Source organism: Leguminivora glycinivorella, chromosome 8 (genome assembly GCF_023078275.1).
Source record: "Leguminivora glycinivorella isolate SPB_JAAS2020 chromosome 8, LegGlyc_1.1, whole genome shotgun sequence".
NCBI lineage: Eukaryota > Metazoa > Arthropoda > Insecta > Lepidoptera > Tortricidae > Leguminivora > Leguminivora glycinivorella.
Window position 1 is genome coordinate 9437579 of NC_062978.1, and position 22738 is coordinate 9460316.

The 22738-nt window shown below is 41.3% G+C and overlaps 1 protein-coding gene across 6 annotated transcripts; it reads right to left on the reverse strand.

The window, feature by feature from the left end:
• Positions 1–829: 829 nt before the first annotated feature.
• Positions 830–19343, reverse strand: LOC125228617 (probable phosphorylase b kinase regulatory subunit alpha). 6 transcript variants are annotated; one of them, XM_048133261.1, is made up of 19 exons: positions 18835–19343; positions 17470–18458; positions 17006–17219; positions 16484–16593; positions 15912–16059; positions 13534–13698; positions 13142–13309; positions 12391–12520; positions 11837–11925; positions 11355–11540; positions 8794–9050; positions 7877–7915; positions 7160–7288; positions 6530–6668; positions 5346–5390; positions 4445–4552; positions 3146–3264; positions 2416–2673; positions 830–2012 (listed from the first exon to the last, which is right to left on the reverse strand). In XM_048133261.1, the coding sequence occupies exons 1-19, from the start codon at positions 19091–19093 to the stop codon at positions 1791–1793; spliced, it is 3774 nt and encodes a 1257-aa protein (XP_047989218.1). In that variant the 5' UTR covers positions 19094–19343; the 3' UTR covers positions 830–1790. The 6 variants fall into 6 exon arrangements, with proteins under 6 accessions (XP_047989218.1, XP_047989217.1, XP_047989219.1 ...); XM_048133260.1 differs by lacking the exon at positions 15912–16059 and adding an exon at positions 15266–15413 and having other exon boundaries at positions 18835–19342; XM_048133262.1 differs by lacking the exons at positions 7877–7915; positions 15912–16059 and adding an exon at positions 15266–15413 and having other exon boundaries at positions 18835–19341.
• Positions 19344–22738: the final 3395 nt, after the last annotated feature.

Here is a 22738-nt window from a genome sequence, read left to right on the forward strand (position 1 = left end):
AACTCTGTCTGTCTGTCTGTTACGCTTTCCCGCTTAAACCACGCAACCGATTTTGATGAAATTTGGAACAGACAATCTTTAGACCCTGAGACAGAACATAGGCTACTTTTTATTTCGAAAAAAAGGGATGAAGGGGTTGAAAAAGAGGTTGAAAGTTTGTATGGGATTTCTTAATTTTAAAAGATAAAACCATGAAACTTTATATTTTAGCACTTGATAAGAAATCATTGAACATCTTGATAACGGATAGGGATAGGGATAGGGATAGGGTTTGGGATAGGGATAGGGATAGGGATAGCGATAGGGATAGCGATAGGGATAGCGATAGGGATAGCGATAGGGATAGCGATAGGGATAGCGATAGCGATAGCGATAGCGATAGCGATAGCGATAGCGATAGCGATACGGATACGGATACGGATAATATGGGTATCGTTAGAGGGATACGGATAATCGGTCGGCGGTCTCCTACAATCAATGTGCTCTAAGACGATCGTTGTTTGCTTGCTTGAAGATTACGTTTGCGATAAGTATAAGCAAAATGTAAAAAATTTTAAGGGATAATAGAAAAAAGTACTTTTTACCCACCGATCATAGTGTCGAAATACGGGCTATGTGGGATGTTTATAAAGGTTTCCTCAGCGTATATAGAATTACCTACGCTGTGGTCGATGTGTAATATTTCTACAATCATTGCAAGCAAAAGTATTATGTGCAATCGAAATAATCGCAGATAAATATACCTACAGAGAAACCTAAGGATCCAAATGAAAATCTTAATGAATACTTTTATTACGCGGGCGAAGCCGCGGGTAAAAGCTAGTATTTAATAAGACAATGTAAATAAAACATTCTTACAAAAATATATTCAATAAATGAGTTGGGAATATGTTATCTGTAATAGGATTTTGATTCTCTTTTTCTGGATTTAGCTTATGGCAACAAAAAATCTTAAACTTGTAAGATTTCTTTTTAAATATAAAACATAAGAGTTGTAGGGAGAAACTTAAGCATTTATACCTAATGTTAAAAATTGTGTTGCCACTAATAGCGTTCAGCATAGCAATTTATTATTTAGTAATATTGCAATTGCACCACATGTTTTGAACTTTATTGTTAGGACAATAAGGATATTAATTTATGTTCTAGGAGTTCTACATAATAAGAATAACAACATTATGGAGTGTAGAAGTTTCTAAACTCCATAGTTGAAACGCTTAAATGTCAATTTACGAGCACGAGATGTGACAAGTAGTTACCTATATTCTCGTCCTTCACATATTCGATCAAGGTGGCTACGATACAATATAAAGCATTTCATGAGATATTTGCAGATCGCTCAACGATCGGTTGGCACACTCGACAAACGCGACTTGCGGCACGCGGTCGGCATCGCTTATGTATATAATGGCGCACTCGACAGTCCCGCGACAGGCAGTACCTACATCAACTATATAACGGCCCAGCCACGACATCGGTCTAAGCGCGACAGCGGTGAGCGGCAGCCATACGTGCGAATGAAAATTCCCATCGCTGTGTCTCGCTCCAATGTATGGGCGCCGCTCACCTCTGTCGCGCTTAGACCAATGTCGTGGCTGAGCCGTAATGGCGCACTCGACAGGCGGTCAGTGAGTAGCGCGGCGACGGCGCGTGCCACGTGCCAGATTGGTTATGATGCTGTACAGATGCTGGCACATGCCCGTCGCTCTCAGCTTTCGCGCAGAAGAGTGTCGCATCGCATTTGAAGGTGTAGTGGGCGTCGAATACAGTGTTGGTTATACTGACATCGCCTATGTAATGGCGCACTCGACAGGCTCGTCCCTCGGCAGGCGGTCGGCCAGCAGCGCGGCGACGGCGCGCGCCAGGTAGGTCATGGTGCCGTAGGAGCCGCTGGGCGCCGAGTCGTACAGGTGCTGGCACACGCCCGCCGCGCCGCCGCACAGCAGCGCGCCGCCCAAGCACCCGCCGTCCGACTTCGCGCAGCAGAGGGTCGCGTCGCCGTTGCATCGCATCTGAAGTTAAAATCGGCATTTTGTCAGAACACATGGGTAGGCTGTCAACTTTGTCAGTAAATAACAGACGCGAAATACAAATTTTCTATTGAACGATTAAGGTGACCTAATGAAGAGGCACACTCAAAGGTTAATGACAGATGGCGCCACCCTATTAGTCCGTACGTGAGAGCGAGAAGATGATATGTTTTTTCTCTCTCTCACATATGAATGACAGGCTTTACATCAAGAAAGGTCACGATTCATCTGAAAAAGGAACCTTTCTACCTCAATTTTAGATGGGAACTGCTTTATTGCTCATGAAACATAAAAATGTGTCAACACCATAAGCGATTCCACCATAAGTTACCTTTCGTTGTCATTTTCTCTTAGTTACCAAGTCGGAACAACAAAATATCCTCACCTGGTCTTCCAAAAATATCTGATTAGCCTTGTGCACCAGATGCTCCACCGTAATGGGCCCGCCCAGGTGCCCCACCGCCTTATACTCCACCACGAGGGTCAACACCATAAGCGCTTCCACCACGAGTTGACGGTACTCCGGCTGGGGTATGGAGTTCAGCACCGTTTCTACGGCGAGCGCGAACTTTAATTCGCCGGACGTCATTTCTTGGGTCAGATTCGGTTGCAGCACTTTGCCTTGGATGATGAGACCTTGACACTGGGGAGAGAAATGTTACGTTTAAAACAAGGTTTTGGATACCTTCTAAGATACAGCATTAAGACGATACAGGAGGGGTCAATTCTCCATACAAATGCTCTCGACTATTTCCTCCCTGGTTTTTGAAGATAGAGCAATGATATTTTCAACACATTATTATTATTTTTATCTGTGTCGGACCGTTTTGATTTTTTTGATATTTTGATTTTTAAAGAAGCTAGAGCCAATCAAAATTTTCCAAAAAACGACATTTGATTATGGCGTAAAAAAGGTGTGATACTCAAGATTGGTACCAATTAGCCAAAAAAACTAAACGCTCCGACACAGATTATTTCGTTGTTATTCAGATTCTCAAATTTCGTTCCATTGATTAAGTTTTGAAGGAGGAAACAGTCGAGAGCGGAACCTCGATTTTAAAGAGAATAGTTTCAAACGGGGGGAGAAAGTTTTCATAAAAGTGGTAGTGGTATACCTTTTCGAGCACTCCCCACACTCGTTGATAGAAGTCACTGGGCACGCGGTTGAGCGCGCCGTCCAGCCGGCGCCGGCGCAGCCACTGCCCCTGGCGGTCCGGCTCCGCTATCGGCGCGACTGGAAAATATTGACATGTATTACTTTTTACTTTCAACAAAAAATATGCGTACTCTTTTGACGGTAGATGTCCTAGAATGTGTCCCTAGGAAAGCGGTCCCTTAATAGCGGCCGTTTTCATAAAAATATATTGATGGAGCATGGAGACGTCCGCTATATGACGGCACCGCTCTCCTAGGAAACCGGAGCTTAAGGCGCAAAAAAATGTGGAAGTATTCGCTGATACTGTTGATAACTCGGTTGGTAGAGGACTGGTATTAAAGAGACGCAAGTTCGAATCTCACCAGAAACAGCGAGTTAGACCCACTATTCCTTTCTTCCTAACGAACTGGAAAAATCTTAAAAAAAAAACTTTGAAAAGTGCAAAATAAACACAAGTGCAGTGATATACACGCATCAGCTCGAAGAGCTGCTAGTGTATCATAATAAATAATAATCTTATACTATTAAACGAGCAATTCTTGTATATTTATTTATTTATTTATTTATATATACCGACGATCTCGGAAACCGCTCTAACGATTTCGCTGAAATTTGTTTTGTGGGGGTTTTCGGGGGTGAAAAATCGATCTAGCGTAGCCTTAGATCCCGGAAAACGCGAATTTTCGAGTTTTCATGAGTTTTTCTTTCGCATTTGTAAACGTAAAATATGGTCCTTAATTTCGCCGCGCGCGCATCGATTCCGCTTAGCTCAGTCGCACGAGGTCGGTCTAATGTACGCAGATAGATCGTAGGTGTCAGGGTTTCGAATCCCGGTCAGAAATTAAGTTTTTGTTTTTTGTCTTTTTTTTTTGTTTTTGTATTTATAAGAGTTTTTTTTATCTAAAGACGTGATATATTAAAATAGAACCGAGCGAAGCTCGGTCGCCCAGATTAATAATAAATATCGGTATAGAGGCAGGGGCGGCTCAATCCGCGAGTCTATCGCCGTGCTACAAGTATATGCCGGCGGCCGCGAGTTGCGGCCCATTCAGTGGTGACGACCTTTGCGCGGCGCAATAGAATTCAATGTTGGCTGGTCGCGTGCGGTCCCTTTGTTAATGTAGGTAAGAATTTGGAATGGCGGCATTTTGTGAACATCAAAGGAGTGAGCCTTCTGTAATTGTACTATTATACATATATTCTGTGATAGATGTCAAATATGTGGTCGTTATTACATAGTATACGAGTAGGTACATACTGTCCTCAATGTTGCCCTGCAGCGATTGTCCCGACTCCAAGATTATCTGCGATTTCTTGCCGTACCGGTGCGACTTGTTGCTCACGATTGAGAAGTTTCCACGACCCACTAAAATAAAATAAAAATATAAAGAACTAGTTAGCATTGTTCTGAAAATCAGTTAGGTAAGGGTTAAAACTTGTAATTTTTGTCTGATTATTTTCGTTCTATTCTAAGAAATACTTATTAGATACAATCTAAACAAACAATGGTACGTAACAGATATCACAAATTACATCAATTCCGTTTCTTCTATAAACTAAACATGTTCTAGTTTTATCTGATCTATATTAAAGTATAAGGAGTTGTATCCATGACAGAGGTTTAGTAAGGAATATATAGAATCAACAGTAGAAATGCTAAGCGGGCGATGTGTCAATATGACCTTATAGCATTATACAACAGGTACAAGTTTCTAAACAAATTTGAACGATGTGAAGAATTTTATTGCATTTTGTCAAAGACGGTCGTACATACACTTCAGTCGACCTTAGACTTTTGTACTGAGACCGACAGATCTACATAGCATAACACATTCGTGCGATTTTCTTTATTTAAGACACTTTGGAATCTGGCCAAAAATCGCATAGTATTGATTCACTTTTTTATCGTTCAGTGTTTATTGATATACAAAATACAAGGTACAAACAATGGACCGCTTAGTCACTTCTGCTATTGGCTGCCATAAAAAGAATGAAGCTAAAATGTACATGAAAAGGAACCAATTTCACGTAAAACTGCAACAATGACGTCACAAATACATATACATACACAAACAACGTCGATATCAAAAGTTTTATGACAAAGGGGTTGTACACTCCACATATACAAAAGCAAAATGCTATAGTGCACAAGAACTCGCCTTTACTCTTAGCGAACTTCTCCTTTATTACACACAGAGAATTTGCTGGAAGGGAAATATATATTTGTAGATATGGTACACATACATATACATATAGGAAAGTGGATTATTACTTATGGAGTAAGAATTGTATGGAATTTCCTTTTACCCCATATAACTTTAAGTAGGTGTAATATTAATAAGTTTAGTATTTGAATTGAAATATCATACACGAAAGAAAAAACGACAAGGCCCACTGGTGGCCGAGCCGGAAAACGAACACGAGTCTTCAGCTTATATGGCTAACGTTATTACACCACTAGACCACCCGCCCGCCGTGGTACCCGACGAAATTTCTCTAGTGTATGTTATCTCTGATAAGGCTAGGCGCCTTTTGGCCAACTCTAAGGGCGAGCAATTCGTGCTTGCACCTCCTATATGAATCCTTTACAGGATTACGGTATAGCGAGAGAGATGGTGCTGCCATCAAATCATTTAACACAAATCAAATTATTTGATGGCATTTTTCCCTAGTTGTATAGTATTTGAATTAGGTGTTAGTAAGTAGGTATTAAGTATTATACATAAACCTCTAAAATATTGATAAAAGTCTAATTCCAATTTAATTAATTTTTCTAGGCATGGCAAATAAGCTTACGGTCTGATGGTAAGCAGTGACCGTAGCCTATGAACACCAACTCCAGAGTTCTGCGCATTGGCTCTCTACTTTTGACCACCTATTGCGTTATAAAATACAAGCGAACAGCTACTATTAAAGATTACATACAAAATTACTAATGTTATTATTTCATTATGAAGTAGGTCCCAGAATATTCCCATATAGGCAGATAATCTAAAGTCTCCGCCACACATAAAGCGTTTTGATAGCGTAGCGTTAGCGCGCGCATTCCGCTCGCAATCCGCGTGCATTCCCGCCGGCGTCCGCTGAGTGCAACGCCAGCGTTCGTCCGGCGCACCGCTATCATTGCGCTTCGCTAACGCTCCGCCTACGCTCTCAAAACGTGCATGTGTGGCCGAGCTTAGTACAGTGACCGGCATAAATAAGTGATGCTTTTCGTACCTTGTCGCTTTTAATCGTTTGACAATTTCGTATGACATTTCAAACTCGACGTTAAAGTGACAAGGTACAGAAATCATCACTTATTTATGCCGGTGACTGTACTAACGTTTCTATTGGCACTTACCACTATTGATGGCAAACTCCTTTCCGCTCAAAATATGGTACAGCAAGTTCTTCATTTCGAACGGAGACAGGTTGAGAAGGTGCTCCGAGGCCTCCTCGCCGTCGCACGATAACGTTCTGGATAGTTCTGTGGCCATCACCTTTACACGAGATAGTTTTCAATTAAAAGTGGAACAATTCATTGCCTCGAGCGAGGCGCGACAGTGCTGAATTATCAAGTCCACGGCAACTAGTGAACTGCGATTCCAATACACTCCTCCTAATTTTTGTTAGTTAATAAAGACCCCATTTTACAGTCACTTGTGTTGGCTACCATGAGTTTTTAAGACTTTTCTCGATAGCGTAAATGTAAACAGTGCTTTTAAACGGTTATTTCTAACTAAATATTACACATAATTTCCGTGACGCTATCGAGCAACGCATTAAAAAGTCATGACCAAATTTTGTTCCTACTTTACTGTTACTAACCATGCTATGGAATGTAAAGATTCTGAAATAAATGAGGGTTGAAAATAGTCTGAATTGCTTCGAGAAAAGGATGATACGGCCGTGCCTCTTTTTGCTGGACTTGGCGGGGGCACTACCGTGGCCCCAGATTGATTAATTTACACAAAAAAGGTTCCATAGGTACCTGGATAATCAATCCGACGCGCAGTCTAAGCATCTCCAGAAACAGTTGCGGCTCGGTCCTTATAAACATGGCTAAGTAGACAAGGAGTTCTTGTGTCAGCATCGCTGTACTCTCGTCGTCGCCGTATGCCTGGCAAACAACTTGTTAATGAATATGCATAAAAGAACTATGATGGGAAATGAGGTGTAAAGTCTAAGAATAAAATCATGCACGCGTATGTTCGTAAACTGCGAAGTTTGAGTCAGTAGAACGTGGAAGATTTTTATTAGTTGACATATCCCGCAGTCAAGATTACCCTACGTGCCAGAGCCGTAGCGTTTTTACTAGTAGCTAAAGGCTGAAAGCTTTAGCTAATAAATAATTATCTGCTCTGCCCTGCGATGCATATAAATTACTTGGCCTGCGTCTCGGCATAATAAACATTGGCCCAATGTGGTATAGTTTTATTCAAGAAGATGTGTGCTTTCGTGATCGTAAAAAAAAATACAGTAAACGACTAACGTTTTTGGCCATCGGTAGTCTCAATGAGCGTGACATTGACATGTTTCGGATGCAGAACATTTTGCGTGTCTATATATAAACGTCTAGTTTATAGCATTATTCAATTTATATGTCGAACCTAACTACACAAACCATTATTTTCTTCTGTTCTAAATGATTTCTCTTATAATAAAAAGAAACGAAACTCAAGAGAAAATCTAACTACCAAAAAGTTACCTTCTTGTGTTCGTGATCATTCTTCTCATTGCGAAATGTCTGCGTGTAAAAAACAGTGGAATATTTAAAATACAAAACAATTTATTTTAAAGCACTTTTACATAGGAAAATATGTATTTGTTTACAACTCTTTCCGCTTTTAATATTTAGAGATTAATTACCAATAGCTGATCAAGAAACTTTAGTCATGACACTCGCGACATCTAGTGGTATAATCGGTTAATGGCTACTACATTATAAGAGAAACAATTCTAAAATACGTTATCGCTTATCGTATTTACCCATCGTAGAATTATTTCAAACATTTGGTGGTGTGTCGTCGTTGGTCAACGCGCGCGTTTGGACTCACCAGATTTATGCACAATATGCTGCCTCAGTTCGTTCTTAGGCAGCGGAGCTGTTTATATGTAGTATGTTCGTTATTCGGCGGCATGCCCACGGTGATCTGTTTCTGCCGCACAAGCAGGCCAGTTACTGCCTTGTCAGGTCCTCAACCCCCTTGCCAAGCATACCAGCTGAGCTATACTATACTATATGATTAGAGTTATCAAGTGTATCAGCTGTCTCAGTTCGTTCTCAGGCAGGGGTGCAGTGATAGTGTGCTCATTATTCGGCGGCATGCCGAAGGTCATCTGTTTCTGCCGCACCAGCAGATCAGATACTGCTTTAGCCAGGTCCTCACCCCTCTTGCCAAACATACCAGCCTTGCTACTATATGATCAGACTCACCAAGTGTATCAGCTGTCTCAGCTCGTTCTCAGGCAGTGGAGCAGTGATAGTGTGCTCATTATTCGGCGGCATGCCGACAGTCATCTGTTTCTGCCGCACCAGTAGATCAGATACTGCTTTAGCCAGGTCCTCACCCCTCTTGCCAACAATACCAGCCCAGCTATACTATACTATATGATCAGACTTACCAAGTGTATCAGCTGTCTCAGCTCGTTCTCAGGCAGTGGAGCAGTGATAGTGTGCTCATTATTTGGCGGCATGCCGACGGTGATCTGTTTCTGCCGCACCAGCAGATCAGTTACTGCCTTGGCCAGATCTTCAACCCTCTTGCCAAGCATGCCGGCTGTGTGTCGCACGAGGCCCCATAGCTTCTGCGTGCATGCCTTTTCGTAGAGGGCTTTGAGGAGGTCTTTCACTGTTACTGCTTTGCCATTTTCTGTCATGCCTGAAACAAATTGCATGTATTAGATTTTTAGTTAGTTGTAGATGTGAAGTTAGTCGTGAGAGAAATACAGCAGAGAAAACATGATTAACTTATTTAGTCTTTTGTGGCTAGTTGATAACTATTCAGTTCAGTCTAATAAGCAATATAGTCTATAGGCCCTAGCGCAGACCCATAAAAATCGGCTCAAAATTGACACGTGAAGGTACGCAAAAAATTTATCTTTTGCTGCTTGATTTGGGCATTTAGCCACAAACATTTGACTATAAAAACAGCCCTAAGACATTTAGATCCATCGTGAATAATTTCCTCATATAATCCAGTACCGGTGTTGAAGTCGAGCCCGTGCGTGTCGACCAAGTACTGCAGGATGTCGCCCTGCTCGTCCAGGCTCTCGGTCTCGCGGAGCATCGCCAGCAGCTCGTCGGTCTCTGCTCCCGTACGACACACTCATGTAGCTGTACACATTGCTACTGACCGGTGTTGAAGTCGAGCCCGTGCGTGTCGACCAAGTACTGCAGGATGTCGCCCTGCTCGTCCAGGCTCTCGGTCTCGCGGAGCATCGCCAGCAGCTCGTCGGTCTCTGCTCCCGTACGACACGCTCATGTAACTGTACACATTGCTACTCACCCGAGTTGAAGTCGAGCCCGTGCGTGTCGACCAAGTACTGCAGGATGTCGCCCTGCTCGTCCAGGCTCTCGGTCTCGCGGAGCATCGCCAGCAGCTCGTCGGTCTCTGCTCCGCGTACGACACGCTCATGTAACTGTACACATTGCTACTGACCGGAGTTGAAGTCGAGCCCGTGCGTGTCGACTAAGTACTGCAGGATGTCGCCCTGCTCGTCCAGGCTCTCGGTCTCGCGGAGCATCGCCAGCAGCTCGTCGGTCTCTGCTCCCGTACGACACGCTCATGTAACTGTACACATTGCTACTGACCGGAGTTGAAGTCGAGCCCGTGCGTGTCGACCAAGTACTGCAGGATGTCGCCCTACTCGTCCAGGCTCTCGGTCTCGCGGAGCGTCGCCAGCAGCTCGTCGGTCTCTGCTCCCGTACGACACGCTCATGTAACTGTACACATTGCTACTGACCGGTGTTGAAGTCGAGCCCGTGCGTGTCGACCAAGTACTGCAGGATGTCGCCCTGCTCGTCCAGGCTCTCGGTCTCGCGGAGCATCGCCAGCAGCTCGTCGGTCTCCTGCTCCGCGTACGACACGCTCATGTAACTGTACACATTGCTACTGACCGGAGTTGAAGTCGAGCCCGTGCGTGTCGACCAAGTACTGCAGGATGTCGCCCTGCTCGTCCAGGCTCTCGGTCTCGCGGAGCATCGCCAGCAGCTCGTCGGTCTCTGCTCCCGTACGACACGCTCATGTAACTGTACACATTGCTACTGACCGGAGTTGAAGTCGAGCCCGTGCGTGTCGACCAAGTACTGCAGGATGTCGCCCTGCTCGTCCAGGCTCTTGGTCTCGCGGAGCATCGCCAGCAGCTCGTCGGTCTCCTGCTCCGCGTACGACACGCTCATGTAACTGTACACATTGCTACTGACCGGAGTTGAAGTCGAGCCCGTGCGTGTCGACCAAGTACTGCAGGATGTCGCCCTGCTCGTCCAGGCTCTCGGTCTCGCGGAGCATCGCCAGCAGCTCGTCGGTCTCTGCTCCCGTACGACACGCTCATGTAACTGTACACATTGCTACTGACCGGAGTTGAAGTCGAGCCCGTGCGTGTCGACCAAGTACTGCAGGATGTCGCCCTGCTCGTCCAGGCTCTCGGTCTCGCGGAGCATCGCCAGCAGCTCGTCGGTCTCTGCTCCCGTACGACACGCTCATGTAACTGTACACATTGCTACTGACCGGAGTTGAAGTCGAGCCCGTGCGTGTCGACCAAGAACTGCAGGATGTCGCCCTGCTCGTCCAGGCTCTCGGTCTCGCGGAGCATCGCCAGCAGCTCGTCGGTCTCTGCTCCCGTACGACACGCTCATGTAACTGTACACATTGCTACTGACCGGAGTTGAAGTCGAGCCCGTGCGTGTCGACCAAGAACTGCAGGATGTCGCCCTGCTCGTCCAGGCTCTCGGTCTCGCGGAGCATCGCCAGCAGCTCGTCGGTCTCTGCTCCCGTACGACACGCTCATGTAACTGTACACATTGCTACTCACCGGAGTTGAAGTCGAGCCCGTGCGTGTCGACCAAGTACTGCAGGATGTCGCCCTGCTCGTCCAGGCTCTCGGTCTCGCGGAGCATCGCCAGCAGCTCGTCGGTCTCTGCTCCCGTACGACACGCTCATGTAACTGTACACATTGCTACTGACCGGAGTTGAAGTCGAGCCCGTGCGTGTCGACCAAGTACTGCAGGATGTCGCCCTGCTCGTCCAGGCTCTCGGTCTCGCGGAGCATCGCCAGCAGCTCGTCGGTCTCCTGCTCCGCGTACGACACGCCCTGCGACTCCGATGCGGTACGGTTGCGGACGATCACCGGGATGTTCTTGTTTATGGGTCCTGAAATAGTATTTTAGGTATCAGAAGGATCAAAAAAGGGGAGTATGGGCCCATTTTCAAGTACTAACCAGCTCGACCCGACCTCTCGTCACTCATGCACTTATTTATTAGTGCTTAAAAATGAACAGTTCAAGACCTAGACTCTTCGAAATTTGTCGCGAGAGTGACTAAATCCACGCAAGTTAATCCCTCGTAGCACTCGTACGCTGCCTGTCAAATCTGAACGTTGAAACAGTGACCATGACATGTCTAAATTGTCTAAGCATAGGTCGAAGCAAGAAGGATGTTCCACTAACCTTGTTCTTTGGGTGGAGTGGGTAATTTTTCTTTGACGACTTCCGTTGGTGTGATCGAGCCAACGCCTAATCCAGTAGTAGACGTGCCCCTAGAATAGAAGTCGTATTATTACGTATATGAAGATAGAATGGAACATGATCCATTTCTTGACTTGTGAAGTATTTGGTAATGCCGGGGATAGTAATGCCGCGGATAGTAATGGCTATATTCAGATTCAACTGTCTAAGCAGTCCTTCCTTAGATTCGATAGCGGACACGCGAACATTCCGGCGTGCGAGCAAATGATCGCAGTAGGTAACTCGTTTTCTCACCGAAGCACTGTGTTAACCCACAACAGAGGGATGTGGGCTACCAAGTTTAATGCTTTTTTTGGGTGGACTTTACTTATGAGTGTGACTCGAGATGCGTTTAAGGGCGAGCAATTAGTGCTTGCACCTCCTATATGAATCCTTTGCAGGATTACAATATAGCGAGAGAGATGGCGCTGCCATCTATACAACTAGGGAACAAAACAAATCGAGATGCGTTTGTTGACAGTTGTTGCAAGACATACTTGGTGATAGATTTCCTCCTGGCGTCGTCAGGCGATGGGCTGCGGCCGTAGTGCGGATCCACCTCGAGCCAAGATGACTTTCTCTCAAGCTGCGGGCCCACGTTCTCCCCCTCCATGCCGAGTGTCTCCGCTGGAAGAGTGTTTCAGAATGAGTGCACAGTCTAACAAATAGTTCCGTACACGAGTTTATGAGTTATACAGAAAACAGAATGACAAATAGTTAAATGTCTAATATAATATACCTATATATATTGTATAATGTAAACTGTCGCGCACAAGTCAAATTTTATAATTGTATTTTGTATACCATTTGTAAAATATTTGCATACTGTTTAAAAATCGAAAAAGATACAATTTTCTGTGTAATTTATACCCTTTTTTGATTGTTTGTTTTGTTTGTTTGTTCTGTTTTGACGAGGAGGCAAAATGAAAATTATGTACATTTTCGTGGTGTCTAATCTCTGTTCATACAAATGAATTTTTCAGAAAATTTACCTATGTAATATTCATCAGTCAAGTTTGGGTCAAGAAAACGTCGTCGTGAGGCCTCTGAGGCCTGGTTTCGTCGCTGGGTTGGAAGGTCGCTAGGCAGGCGCAAACAGTGCCTAGAACGTTGCAATTTCGAATGGAACAAAGGCAAAATTGAACCGAGACAAAAATCTGGCGCAACGTTACGAAGAAGATAAGACGTGTCATTTATTTTCCGGTGGGCATAACTTTTGATAATGTTTATTTTAGAAACATAACTCACAGTCCACGTTGATGGAGCGCGTCTTCTTGATGGCCCCACGCACTGACATGCGTCGCTTCAGCATTCGCGGGTTATTCGCGCCTGCTGGTCGCGAAAGGAAGCTCAACTTGGTGCTGAAGGACTTGATTAGGTGCTCTTCCAAGTAGCTCTGCACTTGTGGGTTGAGTTCTACATTTAAAAAAAACACATTAATTAATTATATAGGTTAAAACCTAAACATAAAAGGTCCGGCATACAAGAAAAAAATACCGAGGGATTTACACCATTGTGTGCAACAATAAGTCTAATTTAATTTGTTGTCGTCGAACGAAAGACGTCAAACGAATACATTTATTATCTCTGTGTGTTTGCATTGTATTCGGTTTATGTTAGTAATATTAATAAGTACTTACTGTCTGGATAACCGTCTTCTTGACTTCCCAAGAAACTCAAATTGGTGATCGCAGAAGTACTTAAAAAGTCTCCCAGATTTCCCAAAGTCACTCGGGTACCATTAATATACCCTGACTTCAACTTCTTCATGGTTGTAATCATGGCCATAGGGATTCTACCTTGGTCTGAAATGTAATATATGAATGAATTTTTATTGAACATTATATAAAAATATTTATAGAATATTTGATAAAAAGCTAGAAGCAAGGTAGGGTTAACTTTATACTTGATAGATAATATTGTTTGTAAAATCAATATGGCTGACGACTATATGAGAATAATTTAGGTATACAAATGTGAAATGTACACTGTTTATTCTCATAGTTCAGTGTATAATTTTCCATCATATTTGATAGGAAAATATATTGAAAAATATATGAGACAGCTATAACTGAATATTTTGAACTTTTGAAATACCGTCAGCGTAAGTTATTTCAGATATTGGAGGACACCTTACAACTACAAACTAAGCAAAGGTTGTATACTATGGGCGCTAGGCGACGATGTACATACTTATATAGATAATTACATACTTATATACTCGTACCTACATAGAAAACACCATGTCTCAAGAACAAGTGCACATCGCACAAATAAATGTCCTCCCCGGGATTCGAACCCAGGATCATTGGCATAGCAGACAGGATAGATTGGTTGTTCCTATACCTTTCCATATCCATTACGAATACAGAAGAATACATTTTCACTCTGTTGACGTATCTGGCGGACATTTAACATTTGAGCAATAAACACACCGTGCAGGCATGCAATGTGTTAAATATTGTTGGGATCTATCAAATGCATACAAATATTAAGTACAATGTTATCAATAAGTGATAAAATCAGGGACGGCTATGAGTGTTTATATTAAAGCATACTTTTTTTTTCGAATATAAGCACTTAGGCTCAATTTGTTAGGGGTATAGATAGAGCTTATTGGCCTGGTGACTGTTAAGACTAAAGCAAGAGCGCTAAACGAATAATTTCGTACATTGACCCGGTTGTTCCTATCCCTTTCGCACGAGCATAAAATCTACTGCTGTCCCGTAGTGAGTGACATTAGCCTGCAGTATTGCGTGACACCAATTAAGCACAAAAGCAATAGATACAACCGGGTCAATGTACAAAATAATTATTGTATTTATTGTTTATCGTCAATACTTTATCGCAGAAGAACAGGTCTGCTTAATATAATATCTTAAGTATACATATTTATTGTTCGTATATAGCTTAAGTAATAAAGAAAAGACGCATTCCACAAGGATTTTCGTACAGAAGCTCATCTGTTACTACCAACCTCTATTGTGCGTGCAATAAATAATTATATATTAGATGTTTCGTTAATGATGCCGGCTGTCGATGCCAGTGTGCGATCAATTTTATTATCATAACTCGCCTTAGTGTAAGGCCTCAGTGCACGCTGCACGCCCAGCGTGCAGCGGGGCAGGACGTGCGGCGTGCATGAACAATTGAAGCTCATAGGACGGTGTCAGGTAGAGCGGCATCGTTTTGCGTGTAAGCTAACACGGGAGCGGCAAACACGACCACTAGCCAGGCCTGTTCTACACCCGTCTTGGTACTCTTGGTCTGTGGCTAACAAGTGTCGGACACGTATAATATAGATAGTAACAGTCGAGCTTCTGTACGAAGATCTTCGTGGAAAGCGTCTTTTTATAGCATCTGTTAGTTTACCCAACAAATACTGCGTGGCTAGTAGCGTGATGGTCGGGCGGCCGAGCATCTGCTTCCAGCTCATCCCGAGGAAGGCGACGTTAGCGGTGAACGTGCTGGCGAGCAACGCTGTGTCGCGAGACATGTAGTACTCCTCGTAGTCGAAGTTCTGGACACGCGAGGGTTAAGGATGGTTTGAAGCCTGGCGTCCACTTAGGCGGAATCGAGCGGCGTCGAATCGAGTCCTCATACATTTGAATGCGATTCGACGCGTCGCTAATGGAATGGAATTCGCAGAAGGCGAATTAATGAGACGACACGGCGAGCCTAGTGGAAGTAGTGGACGCCAGGCTTTAGTGTGAAGCGGATCGACTTCATAAACAATTGGTCGTGCTGATCGATCCGAGGGGTCGTTCCACTGTATAGTAGCTAGGTACCTAATACATGTGGACCTCTTCTTTTTTGTTAGTAACATGTTGAATATAGGTATGTAATGGGTTAGTAAAAAAGAATGAAACACTCTTTTTAGCTTAATACAACAAATTAGGGTCCTAATGGAAATTTTTGATAACTAAGGGAATCTATAATATAAACTATTAAAAACAAATAAAAAATATACCAGGGCTCACAGCAAGCGTATCCAAATTAAAATAAACCAAAACGATACCTAAATATGTTTGATTCAAAGTCAAAACAACAAGTGGTCGACCAAGGAGATTTTGCCAAGAAGACTTCAGGAAGTTAATTTCTGCTTTGAGTGTGTCAACCATCAGCTCATAATCGGAAGCAATGTAGAATCGTTTCATGTCAGAAAACTATCGAAATAAATATATAAAAAATTAAATTTTTAGATCAGACTATGAGTCACCTACAGTCTGGCAGTCAGTCTGGCTAAAAAGAGTAGAAATTAAAATGTGGCAACACTAGTGATGTCCCGTTTTCTCATATTTATTGATTTGAAAAGGATGATACTATAATGTTGCCATTTTTTAATTTCTACTCTTTTTAGTCAGACTATGGGATATGGGGTGAATTGTCAGAGGATTGCATAAATGGCGCCTGCGGTTTCGGTATCTATTTTGGTCTATATTTTATTAAATCTTTGAGATGAAAAGTTACATATGGCGCCATCTGTAAAATACTCCAACTGGCTATCCCCATCAGGCAAAGACCGACACTAAAAAAATAAAGATTGTTATTATGTAATATAGAGAGATCAATTGTTAATAGAAAAATTACCTGTGGTGTAAAGGCGAATATCCTATCATTCAACGAGTACAACTTGCTTGTACTGAGTATACCAACATCTCGGGATTTTCTTCCGGACAGTCCAAGTTTTTTATTTCTACCTGGAAATAAAAGTAAAAAGTTTTCTAGCAACTGACTACTGCTACCCTAGGATTGACTGGATCGCTAATGTATAATGACTTACTACAGAAAAATTGATCACATGGATCATTATTGAATATGGACAATATGATAATAGAGAAGTTTCCAGTAGTAAAAAAAAAAAATCTACACACGAAAAAAAGCATCAGATAATTATTAGAAAAACATAGACACTAGTTTTTTTTAAACCCAATTTTTATTTAATGAGTCGGGGAGAAAGCTGTAAAGTAAATCAGTTGATCGTGACGTCACTCGACACAATTTCATATTAACTCCATATTATCAATTTGATTAAATTTGTTTTGACAGTCCTTAACAAGAAGCTGATTTGGCTAGAAGGCAAGTAGCCTATTATGTATTTCAGGAATTTACCTAAATATGTGTAAAGATGACTTAGCACTCTAGCTGGTTGTACTTCAATAGGCGCAACCTCAGCTATCGTCTGTACGTGCAGATCATACTCGATCAACTTGTCCCGAATCTCATTGTCCTCAGCTAAGATAACGATCTGAACTACTACGTCGGGCTTCTTCTCTGAACACAGTCTTCTGTTCAGTGGGTCCAGTTCTCCGACAGCTAGGAAACCCTGCGAACATATACATGTAAAATTATTTTTACATAAATTGAAAATTTTTAAGAAAACATTGCAGTAAGAAATAAATTTAATTAGAAACCAAAATAAATGTCCCCAATGGCCCCTCCTACAATTTACAATCTAATATAGTTTTTGGCTAGTCTATGGCCAAGAGTAAGCCCATTTATAATATAAAAAAAAAACCAAATCTCCACATAACAAACTTCTAATTTTGAAAGTGAAAAAACTCGCTTCCTCTTACCTCTTGCAAGAGCTTTCCCAAAATATATAAAGACTGACCCCAAATAAAAGGACAGCGGCCCAGCGGTATACGCTCCTGGCTCCCGGGTTGGCACAGTTCCAGATTAGCCTTCTCTGCCGGCACCGCATAAAGCTCTGGCACCAGCTTTATCCCATCATCCCCTTTCCTTATCATTATATTTTCTAACTTCTGCATATAATCTGATATATTTTGTTTCTCTCCTTGGAAGCAATAATCCAATATCAAGTAGCAGAAGAATAGAGGCCATTCACATTCTATATTCTCAAACATTCTCAGCTCCCAGGGCTCATAATACAATCTATTAGGATCTTCTCTTGGTGTCTTGTGTCCATCTCTGAGAAATCTTTTACACCCATATTTTCCTTGTAGTTTATTGACTATGGTCTCTCTAGTTTTTGTTATTAACTGTGGGTCGTCAACAGCAAATGCTGGATAGCTTATAATGGAAAGCAATCCAGAATCCAACTCTTTACTATTTGATTCTCTGGGCAACATGGATTGCAATACAGCTTGGCATTTCTGAGCTTCATCAGCCAGTACATGAATGACACTGGAGGGGCCACCTCGGGCTCCAAAGAGGTCTAGCTCATTCATAGCCTCAAGAGCAGCTTTCGCCATGCCAATGGAGCTGGCATTCAATTCTGGCAGCCCATGGTTTGTTTTATCACCTCTCTCCCAGATACCATAGTCAGGAGTGCAATAAGCTGACTCAATATAAAACACTAGGTTCTGAATAAAAGCTACTTCATCCAATGAAAACACAATTTGCAGACCTGATGCTGTCATCTGGGCCAGAATCAAAAGGTAGAGGGAGATGGCATCAACCTGCAAGTGACCCCACTCATTGTCTTTGACCACACTGCGGCCAGTAGTGGATGAATACTTGGCATGCAATGAGTCTAAAGGGTGTTGAGTACTTTTGAATTTCTCAACTTTGTCTTTTTGTTGCATCATGGCCATTAAAAGACCTGTGGACCAAATATTGAAAAGAAAAACAAACTTTAAAATGATCAATTTATTTACTTAAAGTTCACTTATATCTATGTCTAAATATTTGCTTTATAAATACATATAATATGTTGTGAGAGTAGAATTTATGTCTGTTTGTAACGACTAGCATAAAATGAGAACAAATAATGATAAGGAAAATTACTGGCAAAAATTATATTAATAAGAAAATTTTAACTAACTTCATTTTGAGAAAAAGACTTAAAATACATGTGACCAGTTATCCATACTAATATTATAAACATGCTTTTTCACTTCATTTTGAGAAGCATGATAGACTTAAAATACATGTGACCAGTTATAATAATATATTTCATATGCAACAAAGTTACTTACCTCTCATCAACTTAACACAGCTTTGTTCTAGCTCATATGTTTTGGCACGGTCTTCATCTTGATCTGCAATCTTTTTGAAGGCCATAGACAGGCCCCATACCGCCAATATACAGTACAAATTGTCTCTAATCCAGGCATGATCATTGTCTGGGCTTGCAGGAAACAATCCAGTAACTGGCTGTTGATGATCCAAAATCAACTTATGCACTATCCTTTGGTAATAGTCCAGACGAACTCCAGAATTACTACGGGTTCTCATCGTGGACCAGTAAGTCACTAAAGCAGCATTTTCACTAATTTATCGTTTAAAATTATTCTCTGTCTTGTGGTCTATTTTGATTATGTCATTTGAAAGTCGCAATTGTCAAATCAAATGTCAAAGACGTACATTTCACTAAAAGTATTCGAGTTAGTGCTGAAAACGCGGAAGTTATAGTAAAAGCGGAAAATCTGCGGAAAAATTACTGACAGTGACAGTAGTAAGAGTGACACTGACAGTCTGACACTGACACGACACGTCCAGTCGAGCAACAAACAATATAATCTTTACACATTTGATATTGACACGTCCAGTCAAGCAACAAACAAATATGTATTGAGGGCTTGCTCCATATCAAATCACTTGCTCATCCCTCGGCTACAAGCTCTCTCCGCCTTGATACCTGTAAATGCATATTGGTCTCATAAAGATACACCTAGGTTTATATCTAGTTTTCGAAAAATTCAAGACCTGCCTGCCTTACTCTATAGCACAGGTAAAAATGTAATCTTTGAAACCGATTATAACTGTTTAATTTACTCTCCCAAAGTAATTTTAAATTTTAACATTAATAAAAATGACCCCGGAGCCAATGCAAAATTTAACAAAGAATTGGAAAAGTGGGAAGATTTCTTACCAATTTACACAGACGCATCAAAACTGAACAATAATAGCTGTGTGGGAGCAGCAATTTGGATACCCAGATACCGTATCCTTCTATCCTACAAATGCCCTTCACAGGCCTCTGTCTTTACCGGTGAATCAATTGCATTGATGGAGGCTGTGACATATGTAGAGTCTCACAGCATCCCAAAAGTTGTCATTTTCTCTGACGCTAAAAGCTGCTTACAGGCCGTATTGGGCAACCATTTCAAAATGAAAATGTTATCCCCATTCATCCTCAATCTGAAACAAGCATTACACAGATGTCACGAAAAAGGCCTACAGATAACATTAGTCTGGATTCCTGGCCACTGCGGGATAGAAGGTAATGAGGATGCCGATATGTGGGCAAAACAAGCAATCCTCAATGGATCAGACTCACACAGCATGGTTCTCGCATCCGACCTAATGATTAAAGCTCGCCGTGATTTGAGAGATGACTGGCAAAAACTATGGGACGCTTCCAGACGCCATGTTGGAAAACATTACGGAAACATACAGCCAATTATTCCATATAAACCATGGTTCTTCCGCTTCCGTTCCGCTACCAAATGGGCCACGTCTACACTCTGTCGTCTCCGATTAGGTCACGTCTGTACTCCGGTGTTCCTTGCCAAAATTAGGGTTCGGGATAGTTCCCTGTGCGAATGCGGGCTTGACGAAGGAAAAAGCCATAATAAAAAAAAAAAAAAAAAAAAAAAACGTCACGCTTCGTAACTCTGGCAGTAAATTTATTTATGGAAAATACTAAAATCAAAACTTTTTAGCCTAAAGTTTACTGGATTTTTGTTTATCACGATGTTTTACGGTCGTTTAAGCTTTCTTATACTGTTTATTCCTATAGCTATAGGAGTAAATGAAAATGTATCTAAACCCGAAACGACCCACAATACTACAAGCAGTGCACCTAAAAACTTGTTACAAAAAGAAGACAACAGTACGAGGAAAGGAATCACTTTGCCCGTCGAAGGAGGTGGTGACATTATAGTCGCGCAGTTAAATACATCGATTATAAAAGAAAACGACGGTATTTTATTATCTAAAATGCCGTCAGAGGAATTTGGAGGTACTTCGACTAAAACCAAAGGACACGTCGTGGGCAGAACAGGTGCTCCGGTGATGCCAGACTTAAATCAAATTTCAACCAAATCTCCTGTTGATACTCAGAAAAGTATTATTTTAGCTAAATTGAATAAAACAAAAACAGTGCCTCCTCAAACAAAAACTGTGTCTCTCAAACAAAAACAGTGCCTCCTCAAACAAAAACAGTGCCTCCTCAAACAAAAACAGTGCCTCACAAACCCCAAGTTTTAACATATAAAGAAGAAGGTGGCAGTATAATTGTAGAAAAAATGTCTCATCCCGGAATTGGTGATGGGTCATTTAAAACCCAGGCTAACAAGGCAGGCAGCCACCCGGGGATGATAATGCCCATTGTAATTACAATTCTGGTTGTACCTCTGTTTGCCGTGCTGGGCTACATGGCTCTAAAGAGGGGACAAGAAGCTTGGAAGAATAGGCATTACAAAAGGATGGACTTTTTACTTGATGGGATGTATAATGACTAAATTTTAAGAACTTTCAAAAATAAAAACTGCTATGGTTGAAGATATTATCTGGTTGATAAATTCGAAAAGCAATAATTTTGATTCAAACATTTACTACATTGCATAATTTAAATGTCATAGTTATTAAGATAAATGGGTTAAACATTGTTGTTTGCCGATTGTGAATGAAATTAATGTGTTAATTGTTAACAAAGTAATATGATATGGACATGAAGCTGTTATTTTAGTAGATATCATTTGAATTTATTGTGGTGCTTCAGAATGTGCCTTATTGATGATAAATTGAAAGTGGACCGACTAGCTAATATTTTTGTCTGTAGGTGTTAAGTTGCAGACAATATTACTATATTTTGTCTTCCTTTTATGATATTACTAAAGTTGTAATGTGATAGTAGGTAAAATAATCAAGTAGCTACATAATTGGTTGTAATAATTATAATGTTAAATTTTATATAAATGTTAAATATTGTAGTTACCAGAATTTATGGCCAATGTTTTGTAAAATGATGAATTAACAATTAGGTAGATCTTAATCTACTGCTTATAGGGATCCTGCTAATTGAAAGGATATAATTCATGATATATCTATCATAAAAGCATTAGACATAAAAAAAGCAATTCATAAAACTCCCGTAAGATTCAAACATATTTAAAAATATTTTAAGCGGGTTACTCACGTGTTAAGTAACCGAGGATCTTTCTGTGCGGGCTCATACTGCAAGCGCTTGCTCTGTGCCCTGCTACTCTTGAGAAAGATTCTCGGAAACGGATCGAAACATGTCGAACGTTACATCGACTTAACATGTGAGTAACCCGCTTAAATATTTTTAAATACATAATATTGGATATTATGAGCATTAGTTGGGATGGTAATAGGGTTACATGTTAAATATTATGATCTTGAAACAAATTCTGTGATGTTTGAGCAAAAATGATTATATAAGTATGTTAAATATAGTCAGTAGTATATCACAAAATAATTTGTCAGGCAGACCAACTAGCAGATCATCTTTTACTATTGAATACTCCTAAGCCTCTGTGTTCTTGACAATATGATATGCTAATATGTATACATTTGCCCCAGGAAACTTATGCATTTATAGAAGTATTGTTAAGTTTTATGATTATGATTTTCTACTTGCTATTTTAGATTATGTTTGTATCATTTTTTGAGTGGTATTTCTAAAGTCTAAGTACAATCATGTTTTAAGTTTTGTATTAATCAATTCAATCTTGCTTTGTACCAATTTCCCTGTATTTTTTATGTACCATATAATATAACTATGACCGAATATGTCTATTTTGTTGGATACATATACATATATATTTGATAAAAGTCGTTTTTATTTCTTTTCAAATTCTCTTCATGTGCAATAAGAACCTTTTTATCAGAATTTCTGTTGGAATTCTAAGT